We start from the raw sequence: 12,957 nt of genomic DNA on the forward strand, positions 1-12,957 counted from the left end.
TTAACTTCCTATATTTTGCATTGTTAATATTCAAGCTGCATAAGCAAAATTACCATTGGTACAGATCTCTTTTTCCTCACTCCTAGGGAGCGTCTCAATCAGCTTTCTAGTTCACTAGTCAGGACACTGATCAGGATATAAGTCAATGGGCTGACTCCCTGATCAGTGCCCTGACTAGGGAGCTGATTGAGACGCACACTTGTTTCCCCTCATGGATTTACTCTCCTCTTTTAAGGATTACAAGGGTGGGATAACTTCAGCATTTACAGCAATAAGCTTGTTTATTCATGATATGATTGATGAAGTAGAGGGGAGACACTGGAGTGCAGAACCTTGTAGGTCACGTCAGTCGCGGGATGGGTGTGTCGATGAGCGTCACGGAAGCTCCAGTGGCAGTGGGAAATGAATAAATCCCAGCCCGCGGTCATAGTGGGCAAGAGTTTAACTGGAATTCATGCATGGCTCCTGCTTCAAGAGTTCGTACTCCGGACAATACAGTTGATTGAAGTTCATGTGAAAGCGGAGTTTGGTGTTGTAAGGTGAATTGATTCTCTGGAGTATTGAAGCTGCAGTGTTTCCAGGTGTTCATCTCCAAGCAAAGGACCTCAAACAAGACCAAGAGAATGTTCTATATATTATTTTTGATGATCTTTGGACTGTCAGGGCGTGTTCTAACAAAAGGTAAGTTTTTATCAATTTTCATTCGTATTAAACGCTATATATTTATTTTCACGTTTTCAAATACGCACGTTTGTTTCATGTTCCACCAAAGCGAAAGGATGAATAGCAGTTTGGGAATGCGCGTGGATGTGAGTCTGTGGCTTTCCTTAGTACTAGAGCATCATTTCTGTTTCGTGAAACCTTAAGAGAAGACATCATGCATGTACTAACTTGTTCGATATGTTTTCTTTTTTTTTCTTTTTTCTTTTATTTTTTTGCCTAACTGGTAATTATGCGTACGGCAAAAGAGAAAAATTACGCGCTAAATCCAATCTGCGATTAGTGCTTTGGACGATGGCAAGCCGGGCTAACATTTATAACTTATAATAACGTTTTTTAATTACTAATTAATCCAACTGGTATCAGACTAGGATCTATACAATTAATCATACTAACCAACCGACTAGTCTAAATTAAATAGTTGATATCTGAAACTGATCCAAATAGGATATATATATATATATATATATATATATATATATATATATATATATATATATATATATATATATATTAGTGTTGTCAACCGATTAATCACGTCCAAAAAAAGTTAGTGTTTACATAAGACGTGTGTACTATGTATAATTATTATTTATATATAAATAAACATGCACGTATACAGTTATGAAATTATGAAATATATATATAAAAAATGTACAGTATATACATGCAAATATTTCATAAATATATACGTGTGTGTGTTCAAATATAGGCTACATAATAATTATACACCACACACATATATTATGTAAAAACAAACTTTTATTTTGGATGTGATTAATGGTTTGACAGCCCTATATATATATATATATATATATATATATATATATATATATATATATATATATATATATATATATATATATATATATATATATATATATATATATATATTGTTTTAAGAAAAATGAAATAGTTACTTGGATTATGAAGTAGTATTTTATGATTTGGTAATAATGTCCAATCTTAACTAACCTAAGTTGAAAAGACACTATAGTGTGTCTATTGGATTAGAATTAGAGCTTTGGCTTTTGGCTTTAAATAAAGCTTGGCTTTATTGCCAAGTGTGCTTATAGCCTACACATGCATATAATATGAAATTATAAGTCATTTCTCTCAAAAGTCTCCAGTGCAAAGAAAAGCAAGAAGCCACAGATAATACTACAAAATAATGCATGTGCACAATAGATGAATATGAACCATTGAAGATATGAAGATACCATTATAAAAAGGAGATAAAATGTTCAAGACATAAAGTATAATTACTCCTACTACTACTAATAATAAAATAATACTACTAAAAGCCTATAAAAATACACAATAGTTAGTTTTAAGAAATAAATGCCAATACGGCCTGCCATAACAGGACAAGTTGTTTTGATAGTAAGGACCTCTCTGCACTTACTTGGCATCCGTCTTCAATGTTTGGCCCCGGTTGAATCAGAGAGGGCGTTATTTCCTGAGCCTGATGACTTTGTGAAATGTTAGTTCTAATATAAATGACTTCGGGGTCATGACCACCGTGAGGCAGGAACCTGCGCTAATCAGAGTGTTATAGCTAAAACAGACCCACGGGGAGGAAGCAGGGGGTGAAGCGATGTACTGTCCGCAGTGCGTGATTATCACGGCTTTATTGGTCAACAACTCACAGCTCGCATCACAGGATGGAAAACTGAATTTGATTAATGGCTAAACATGTGTTTTAAGCATGTCCTTTTTGCGAGCATACAGTTATGACTATTTAAAAATGAAATAGAATATCGGATTTTAGAAAGAATCCTAAAATGCATAGGCTAATAAAACAAGTTCACTTGCCCAATAAAATTAACCAAACTAAATTAATAAATGCATTAATGCATAATAATAGATTCTATATGGGTTATTAGGCTATTCAAATTAAAGGTGCTACTTTGCCAATCTTATGGGTTCAACAAAAACAATTTTCCTTATTAAATTCACGGTTCTTGGAGATCAATAAAAAGCAGGGTCATAATTGTTTCTGAAGAACTAAGAAAATAAATGTCAGTGTAACTTCATCTAAAACCCGGTTTAGTTCTACCTTTAATCATTTAGGCTAAAGCACATTTTAATTGTTTAGCTAATAGTTTGCAAACAATTTTACAAAGTCTTAAATAGATTTCTTTATATTCTTGAAAATAAAAGACGGAAGAATTAAAAGCGTAGCGTTGATAGAATCGTTTCCTATCATTTTCGAACAATAATTAAAGTTATTTTCAAATGCATGCAAAAGTCAACATGTGTTCTTCGGATATACACTGACTTAGGTCAAATGTATTTAGTTTTACTCTCTTACTTGCTCCGCTCTTTAAACTTTAACCTGTTTACTCCGGTTCATTAGCGTTTATTCAAACATGACGTGTAAAGTTTGTTGAAATTGGCAGGTTTTCGTCCTGTCATTAGTGCGCGACGCTTGTTGAGGGTTTCTGAAACGGAACCTCAGCGTGTGGACCGGCTGATAACGAGTCTGTTTGAATTCCATGCGGGATTCGCTGTGGGAAAAAGTGCTTGACTCCTATTTCCTTTTTTCATCGGTCTAACTAGCTACAATAGCATTTAATGAAGCCTATAGACGTGAATTGCCAGCGCAAAGCGTGTGAATAATAGAAAGGAAATTATGCTATACGTTTTTAAAAGCGATAAACAATGGTGAGAGCGGTTCGTATTGTAAAGGACACGTCTGCACATCGAGACCAGATGTTTAGAATCATGTTGAATTATGGGCCATCTTAACCCACAATGAGCAGGTTTTTTCTATCTAAAAATGTGTTAGCCTATACAAAACACGTGATTTTGCATATTAAATAGGCTATAAATGTCATAGCATCACGTGGATATGGTAGCCTAAATCATTTTAAATAGGTATGTACAATTATTGAGTTCAGTCATTAGGCCTACGTTCGTTTTATGTTCAGTTGGGCGTCCTGACCTTCAATGTCTTATTATTCAGATAAATAAAACTAAATGCATGTTATAGGCCTATATTCATATTATGGTTTGAAAATTTAGAAGTAAAAATAAATCATTTAAACGAGACATTTAAAGTGTTTAAAATTGCATTTTTAAAATAAGATTTTAAAATAAGAACCTTGGAAAATAACCGAATGCAAAGTGTAAATGTATTTTTGAAACCTTAATTATTCTGTAATAGATGTAGAATTGTGTCTGCCACAAAATAAAGAACTAAAATAATATTGATATTATAAACTCTGATATTTACCTATTTTTTTATTTATTTACTTACCAACAGTAAAAAGAAAGGTGAACTGGAACCATTAATAGTTTGTATATATATATATATATATATATATATATATATATATATATATATATATATATATATATATATATATATATATATATATATATATATATATATAACACTGATGTGATGTTTTCTGCTGGTTTATTCCAATTAGGCCCCTTTATATTTGAAGTATAAACTTTGCTTTGTAAAGATCCTTATAAACCTGTACAATGCTCAAAAAATGCCCCTGGACTGTACATCCTAAAATATAACTCTACAAGTATTTGCAGGAATCAAGGGTCTGTTTCTATGTAGCTTTAAAGCTATAGTTTGATCAATGGCATGGATGTTGTGTAAGTCCTGCATAGACTATCATTTTTATCACCTAATGTGGTCAATGTCACAACTTCTTATTCAGCAGCCTCTTACATGCCTTTGTGTTTTCTATCTGAAAGACACAGACACAAAAGGGAGGTTCAGTTCTCCAGTGTTGGATGTTACTGAGAAGCAGCTTATTATAGAAAGAAATCAGACACTTCAGCTAAACTGCAGGTGAGTGATGTGTCACACAATCTCACGGTTTAAAAGAGGAGGATGATGATGACGTTTTAGATTAGTAACATACAGCTTTATGATTAACATTTTATACTGATTTTGGTCAAGACTAAAGCTACTAAGTAAAAGTTTAGTGTGAGAAGCATAAATGTTGAGAATGAACCAATTTCAGTGGGTTCCAAAAACCTGAGAGCACACTGAAGATCTATGATTCATAATTTGATTTAAACCTTGAAATAAACAGAGCCCTTTGTACAAAAGTTCAGAAATTCTTATGCACAAGACTCTTTCAAATCATGTTCATCGGTTTTTACACAAACTTGCTTTTCGCGTGCTGTCATTAAAAAAAAAGCAAGATCTTTTATTAAAACTAAATACCAAACCAAGAAAAAGTAATGATTTTAATAAGTAAAATGCATAATACAACTAGTGGTCTCAGACTTTTGGGCCCCATTATATGTTGATCACAGAGGTGGTGACATGATGCTCTTGATCAGTAAGGTTTAAAGTTGCTTCTATAACCCAAATTTGATGTTTCAGGGGACGGTGGGAACTTCAGTGGGTTTTGCCATCGGGCGTTCCAAAAGTCTACCACGGCACCCAGATAGAGGAGACACGATGCGGGAGAAAAACAAACCAGTACTGTAGCCGTCTGACACTCAGTCCTGCTTTAGCCCAACACACTGGCTCTTACCGCTGCAGGTACCGCCAAAAGCAGCGCAAACAGGCCTCGGTGTATGTCTACATCACAGGTAAGACGCTTCAGGTGAACGCTCAAACCCTTAAACCCTCTCTCTCCAGCCACTGTTCAATAGCTTGACCATCTCGCTGACCATTTCTGTTGCTTAAAGCCAAACAGGAAGTCTTAGGAAGCAAATAATACCTAAACACCATTTTTCTCTCGAGGCAACATATCCGACTAAGTGAGTGTCTGGCACGGTTTCACACTGGCATTTTTTTGTTTTTGCTCAAACCGTAGGCTGTCCTCCCTTACTTTTGACTATATTTAAACTATAACTTTCATTTACGTGCTACCTCGAGGGGACAGAAATAGCCCCAGCTGTTGAAAGGCTCAGCTCTTGGGCAGCCTTTCCCAGGGTACCCGGCCTTATCTATCTCCCTCAGCCCGGCTGTCCGTATCCTGTGCTGCTCTGGGGGGAGGGACACTTGGAGACGAGGATAGAGGATGCGATGTCTTGTGTATGTTTGTTAGGATGCGTGTCTGTGCATGGGAGTGGGCACCTTGAGGGCATTCCGGGGCAGAAGAGGCACGGATCCTCCCTGGTCAGGCATTAAGGAAGGCTAAGGGGTGCCCCAGGTCACTAGGTGCGGCCCCCGGTTAGCCAACAAGGCCCCTGAGGACCATCAATCGCTCTTGCGGCCATGTCCATTTAGCCTCACCCTTCGTCCTTTATATTGAATCAAAGCACGACAAGGAAGCATCCAGCAGTCCTTGGGGTACTTTTGTTAAAATGTTCAGATACTTTTTTCCGTTCCTTTAATAACAGCAGAGCACCGAACAATGGGGCGAGCAACACCCAAAGCCTTTCATTGCCACAAGAATATTGCAACTGAGGCGAAAGTGCAACTAAGAAAACAACAGAGAGAGAGAGCGTTTGATAACAAGCGGGCAATCTCTCTGTATTTGTTGCTGACTCTAGATCGTTGTCAACGTCTACTGTTTATATGTGGTGTCTGTTTGTTCCTGACCTCAGCATTGGTGTTTCAGACAGCCAGCGGCCATTTGTGAAGATGCAGTCGGAGATCCCAGATGTGGTGTACATGAAGGAGGGAGAGCCACTGGTCTTCCCCTGCCGAGTCACACGCCCAGACGCCAATGTCTCATTGGTCAAGGTGAGTGTCTCAACTGTGAGTTAAACAGATCATTTCATAAGACACATCAGCCTTCACTCTTTCCAGTAAGTAATCTCTCGGTCGGCACTAAACAAAACATGTGAGGCAATCAAAAGATATTGCATGTTTCATATGCAAGATTATAGCCTAGAAATCTAGACACACCCTAGTGGCAGCAAATCTAATCTGCCGCGAGTATCGTCTAGCAACTCGCAATACACTTCTGAGCTGAAAAAACCAAACCCTGGTCAGGCCAATCACATTGTGAATAGAGTTGATGGGCGGGGCTTAACATAATGACGGCAGAGTTGTGCTTGCGTGCTAATAGTTAACACAGTAGCTGGCAAACGGCGGTCTTTCAAATCGGCTATGGCAGCGACTCTGAAAGACTTGGAGTTGGAGCTTTTCTCTGAGAAAAGAACAAAGAACGGCACTGAAGTCATTCTTAAGAAGGGAAGATGTGTTCTGAGTTTTGCCGACCGGATACAGCAAAAGTTTAATCTATCAACTAGCTCCGCTTCACCTTCGTTGCTCTGGTTGGTTGTAGCGCTATCCAATTGCGTGCAGAGGGAGTTTGAAAGACAACTGTTTATCCGCCCCTTGGATTGAGCCCTGTCAATGGTGAGTTTCCAGACCAAACTTTTTGATGTGGGTCTGGCTTGTCAGGCTAGCAAGATTATTGACCAAGGAGATGTGACTGTGGGCAGGGTAATCCAAAGAGGTAAAAAACCTTGTCTGGCTATCACCAGACCAAGCTCAATTTAAGATTGAACATTTGTCTGGGGAGTCTGCTCTGTATTTTCTACTGCACAAGAGCCTAATGCATCAACTGGCATTATTCAAATGACTCTGAACGCAACTGGATAGTCCTTCAACCAATCAAACTACAAGAGGTGTGATCAACGGGCAACGACCCATTGTTTATCTATCCATCAACTGTGTTAAGCCTGCCAATATAGGTGGATAAGCCAGTCTGCGATTGGTTCCCCCAAAAGTGTAACAGAAGCATTAGAAGTGAATGTACTGGTTTCCAGACTGAGTTCCAGGGGGAAATCAAATCAGATCAGGCTGGGTTTACCCAGTCTACTAGAAACCCATTACTGCTTAGAACAAAATGTATCCATTTAAATCCATTTATTTGCAAAATAGCTTTCATGATTTATCCCTTCATCGGTTTTTATTTTCTGGATAGGAAAATGGTTAGTGTCAATCTTATTAACCTTTTCAGTCATTTAATAAACGCAGGCTCGTCAAAATGTGAGATAATCACACAGTCATATCAGAAGATATTTGATATTTAAGGCAGGATAATTGACCAATGAGAATTTACAGTCGGTGTGCTGTCCAGAGAAATAGAAACTTCTTTCATTTTTGCTCATTTTGCTTTTTGCTCGTTTAGCATTTAATTTGGCTTTCAGGAATTGCCTCTTGGTTGTTTTGTCAGAATTGTCATACTGTCTAAGGATGGGCATTTTATTAACTGTGTTTACTCAAGTGCTCGACAGATACACCAGCTGAGTGCGCAGCAAGGACAGAGGAGTTACAAAAAATAAAACTGCGAACTCTAAACTTATTTAGTATCATGTTTTATCACTATGTGAAAACTCAGTAACAGCTTTTTCATAGGCACTGGCATTTTTTTTTTTTTAATTGGTTCTTCAGCAGTTCTTTGGGCTGGCTAAGGTGCTATATAGCACCGTTACCGTATAAAGAACCTGTTTAGCCCAGTGTGGTTCTTCAGCGTTCAGCATTCAGCTCTTAGTTTACCTGGGGAAATTATTAAAAACTGCATTAAAATATATACTGAAGGTTCTCAACATTTTGCCTCTATAAGGAAATATTCAAGGGCCCCCACTTGAGACTTTTTTAACAGTATAAAAGTGATTCAAAACCACTACAGTAATCGCATGCGTTGAGTGCATGCTTTCTCTGGGTGTTTAGTTCTGTTGCTGTACTGAGCCAAAAGTCTCTCCTGTGCAGTGTTGAAGCAAATTGATGTGTGATGAATCGCTGAATCGATCATTGTTGTCAAGTACTGCTGAACTCACTGCAATCCCTGTTTTTGTCTATGGCTTCCACTACCACACATAGTCATAGAGTTCATCCTCTCGTTCTCATTCACAAATAAGTGGTCTTCTCGTCCTTATCTCAAAATCACTCCAGGTTATAAGGGCAAGCATGCATCTGTTTGTGCTAGTTCGGATGTAAGTGTGTTTGTGCGGGCATGTGGAGGGGATGTAAAGAAGTCTTTTTGGATCCGCGTGACATGGATACTTTAAGCCGACACTCAAAGTGAGCGGCGCCCACCGCTTCCTTTACTTGTTGGCACCGCACGCAGCCAAGGACGCCGAGAGACCCTCAGGCAGACTGATGTCTTCCACAGCTGCTGGCACTGACAGTCATTTGAGGATTAAAGCTTTACCAACTGATTAAAAAGATGGCTTGCTGTGCATTAATGAAATGATTAGATGCACTACTGCATCTCTAGAGACATAGGATGAGCCCAAATATGGTCTCGAGAGGGTATAAAAAGGACTTAAGTGTTTCAGGATGAATTTCAGATGAGAAGGGGAAACGGAAAAGAACAAGTTGACCAGTTCCCCTCACGCTGCCTTTGGCTCCTCACATCCAGGATGGAAACTGTTTTAGGATATGCTAGCGATATGACATCCCTATCCTCCCTCCTTGCTCAAAAAAGCACCACATTTCATTTCTGTTTGCTTTGTTTATGTCCTTCTGACCCTGCGCACAGATATACAAAAGGTAATCGTGCTATAAATACGAGTTCTCTCCACCCTTCTCAAAGTTGGACTGTCACACACTAGTAGAGTGTTTTTTTCCTGAGAGGATTTTGCACTTGGCAATGTATCTTTAATCTTGCACCTCTCGCGCAAGGAACAATACATAGGCGGCCGTGCTCTCGCTGAAGCTGTGAAAGTAGCCAGCGGGGCCCTTCAAGAAGCTGACCTGAGGGCCTAGCCATGATGTCTATATCCTGTAGTAACAGGATAAGAGGAGATGGACTGGAGTCACGTTTTCACATCCTCGCTCTCCCTCTTACGCGCTGAACGGAGGGAGGGATGTTAGTGAGAAGTTGGATAACTAAGGGGCCATTTACATGACACTGTTTTCAAGTAAAAACAGAAGACTTTATGCGTTTTGGTCGTTCATTTACACGACAACTGCATTTTGTGGAAAATGGGTTTCAAAGTGCAAAACGACATCCTTACCATCTCCGTGTAAACTACAAAATGCGAATCTGTGAAAAACAGTGATGTTATGCACATGCGTAAGCCATTACTTGTATAGTCTATATTCTTTTTCTTGTCTTTTTGCAAATGAAAGGATATAGATACTAACAGTAAGTTGGGGGGGGGGGGGTACAGACATCATTACAAGTGTTTATAAAAACGACACAAATCAACACTTAAACATTTTATCATCATGAAGAAAGGTTCCTTACAACAGACAAGGATGATATGTTTTCAAACCCTTTTGACATTTTCTTAAATTAAATAAAAAGGGACTTTATATCAGAGGACAACATTCTAAAATTGGCATTACAGTGAAAATTGGACAAAAAAGTATAGATTATGCCATTTGTGTCTATAGGCATGTGTGTTTGGCTCGAGTGCACTGTAGTAAAAGAATGCGTGTGTGCGCAGGCACGTAGTCTTGCTTTACAAAGTGACATCACCAACTATTTGTCTGTCATGCATAATAAAGCGTATTGGTCATAAAGTCGTAATTTTACGCAGCTACCAATCAAGCTGCCATTTTGACAAATTATGCAAAAATCTTTCAATTATTATGTAATTTGGTTGTATTTAGGATGCATGAAATGCTAGCTATGAAATTCGCCTTGACAAGATAAAGGAGTCGAGCACTTTACTCCATTTCATTTCTACCACTGTCATTTCCGCCACTGATTGCTGTTACACAACACAATACATAATTTGGGATGTGGCGGAAGTGACAGAATTGTATGTCCACTATTTGGACATTTTTGTTTTAAAATAGCTTTTCTAAAAGTCTGCAAGGTCAAAAATGCTCATATTTGAAGAAACGCTGGTTGTTCCACACCTGAGTAACGGGCTTACCTAATGCCTTACCTAATGCAGTAGTGTTTCCTAGAAACAAGCTGATTTTGAGCAGCTCACACTGAGAGGAAAGCATTCACCTGATCCCCTGAGAAAGGGCAGGTCACTTCCACAGTGTCACATCTAAGCCTGTAAACATTTCCTCCATTGAACATGGAAGTAAACAAAATCATAACACCGCTCTCCAAGAATTTCTGAAGGACGGTGCACTGTTGAACCCATTAGAGTCCTTGTGTGTGCTGGCCAAATGAGATTTAAACTGAAAGTGCAAGTCTGCTTTTAAAATCCCCACCAATGGAACATTTTAGAGAAAAGAAATGCAAAACCTTGTGGTGTAGCTGCTGTTGTTGTTTAATAAGGACTTTTCTTACATTTTCAGTTTCCTTTCCACGTGTTAGCTCCTGATTATAGAACCATCATCTGGAGCAGCAGGCAAGGCTTCACTATCCGTAGTCCAACATTATTCTACATTGGGTTGTTTTCCTGTGAGACTCTCATCAATGGTGTCAAATACAGTAACAAGTTCTTGACTCACAGGCCAGGTAAGAGCTTAGTTTTTAGGTTTTTTTGCATTAACTAATTGGTGAACCAAATTTTGATGTTCAAACATTGTGCTATTTTCCTTCCTTTTGCAGTAAATAAAATCCTGGATGTGTATTTAAACAGCACGGGTTTGGTCCACACGTTACAGGGCGAGATGTTAGCACTGAACTGCACCGTTACAGCTGAATGGAACTCCAGGGTGTCCATTACATGGACATACCCACAAAAGGTGGGTTTTTACCCAATATGCTTTTTTGCTTTATGAACTGCTGTTTCTAAAACCAAACTGCAGTTAGTATAATCAGAATCTGTAAGATTCTGTTGGGGTCAGTTTATATACATGAGCTGGAGATGGCTTTTTAAAGTGAATGAATTCACCTTGATGCATCACTACTAAAAGGACTATTTCAACAGCAAACACCGATATGAAAAAGTTTTGTTACATTCAGTTCAAGTTTATTTGTAAAGAGCTTTCACAATACATATTGTTTCAATGCAGCTTTACAGAAAACTTTTGTTTCAATGAGCTTGTTTAATATAGGGAATATTAAACAAGCTCATTGAAAGAAGCGTTCTCTGTTAAGCTGGTTTGAAACAATGTGTATTGTGAAAGCGCTTTACAAATAAACTTGAACTCAAACTTGAATATTGTTTCAAAGCAGCTTTACAGAAAACGCTTGTTTCAATGAGCTTGTTTAATATTCCCTTAGACTTTTGCTTAAAGCGATAGTTCACCCAAAAATTAAAAAGATGTCATCATTTAGCCACCCTCAAGTTGTTCCAAACCTGTATACATCTCTTTGGTCAAGCAGATCTCTGCAGCCATTGACTTCCATTGTGGGGGGAAAATACTATGGTAGTCAATGGCTGCTGAGATCTGCTTGGTTACAAAATATCTTTCTATATCTATCTCTTTTTGTTTCTTTTTTTTTTTAAACTTTCTTTGTGTTCAGTGGAAGAAAGAAATTAATACAGGTTTGGAACAACTTGAGGATGAGTAAAGGATGACAGAATTTTCATTTTTGGGTGAACCATCCCTTTAAGTCGCCTGCTACGCAAGTGTTTTTGTTTCATCGCAGTTATCATTTTCACATCCTGCGCCATGTTGTTTAAATAGCATATGCATTTTGCAAGGCGAATGCAAATGCAAGGCGAAATCAGATCAGGCTGGGTTTACCCAGTCTAACATATTGTACCTTTAATTTGTGCATCCATTGGCGTGCTGGTGTGTTCCAAGCGGCAACCTCCCGCAATCTCTCTTGAAGCCAATACGGAAGTAATGTAAACTGCAATTCCTCAACTGGCCACTAGAGACAGACTCCAGATGGGAGCAGAATCTCATTAAGCCCTATGTTAAAATTCCCAATTTTACAGCAGAAAAAAACATGTTTACAGCCTGGTACAAATTGTGGTTTTGGCCTATACGGCTAATTTTGACCTTCATGACAACTGTGAGGGGGGTGTTTTTTTATTTTTTATAACTCATTTGTTTACATTATATAAAGCCATAAAGTTCTGCATAATCAAGAGTGTGGTTACTATGAGTGACAGGTGGATAGCCATTTATCCGCCGTCTATAGTCATTGCGTTACATAAGCTCCGCCCACATCCCGCCTTTTTGCCCATTTTCTGTTATCCGGGAGTGACACGCGATGACTCACTCGCAAGATGGCAATGCCCAGCTCACCCATACTTTAAGCTTCAGGACGGCTTATCGGAATCCTATGGGTGACGTCACAGACACTACGTCCATTTTTTTTACAGTCTATGGTGTGTTCAGGCGCATTGTTGCCGTGTTGCTATTTTGAGGCAACTGAAATAGACTGCGCCATTGACCAACAAAAACCTGGTCTAAACTCAATAGCGCAGTATTTTTTGTGTTTTTTAAAGGGCACATTAGTACAACACGCGTACACTCTG

The 12,957-nt window shown here is 38.5% G+C and overlaps 1 protein-coding gene across 4 annotated transcripts in view; it reads left to right on the forward strand.

Moving 5' to 3' along the window:
• The first annotated feature begins 384 nt into the window (after nt 1-384).
• flt1 (fms related receptor tyrosine kinase 1) overlaps nt 385-12,957 on the forward strand; it is a 38,488-nt gene continuing 25,915 nt past the window's right edge. For 2 of the 4 annotated variants that reach the window (XM_067434413.1, XM_067434412.1), the window contains exons 1-6: nt 418-681; nt 4,441-4,537; nt 5,081-5,292; nt 6,270-6,394; nt 10,874-11,036; nt 11,130-11,266. In XM_067434413.1, coding sequence (XP_067290514.1) covers nt 624-681; nt 4,441-4,537; nt 5,081-5,292; nt 6,270-6,394; nt 10,874-11,036; nt 11,130-11,266 — 792 coding nt within the window. In that variant the 5' untranslated portion in view covers nt 418-623. Of the gene's footprint in view, nt 682-4,440; nt 4,538-5,080; nt 5,293-6,269; nt 6,395-10,873; nt 11,037-11,129; nt 11,267-12,957 lie in introns of all 4 variants that reach the window. The other 2 variants (XM_067434410.1, XM_067434411.1) reach the window with 2 other exon arrangements.

This window comes from Pseudorasbora parva, chromosome 24, assembly GCF_024679245.1.
Source record: "Pseudorasbora parva isolate DD20220531a chromosome 24, ASM2467924v1, whole genome shotgun sequence".
NCBI classification, from domain to species: Eukaryota; Metazoa; Chordata; class Actinopteri; order Cypriniformes; family Gobionidae; genus Pseudorasbora; species Pseudorasbora parva.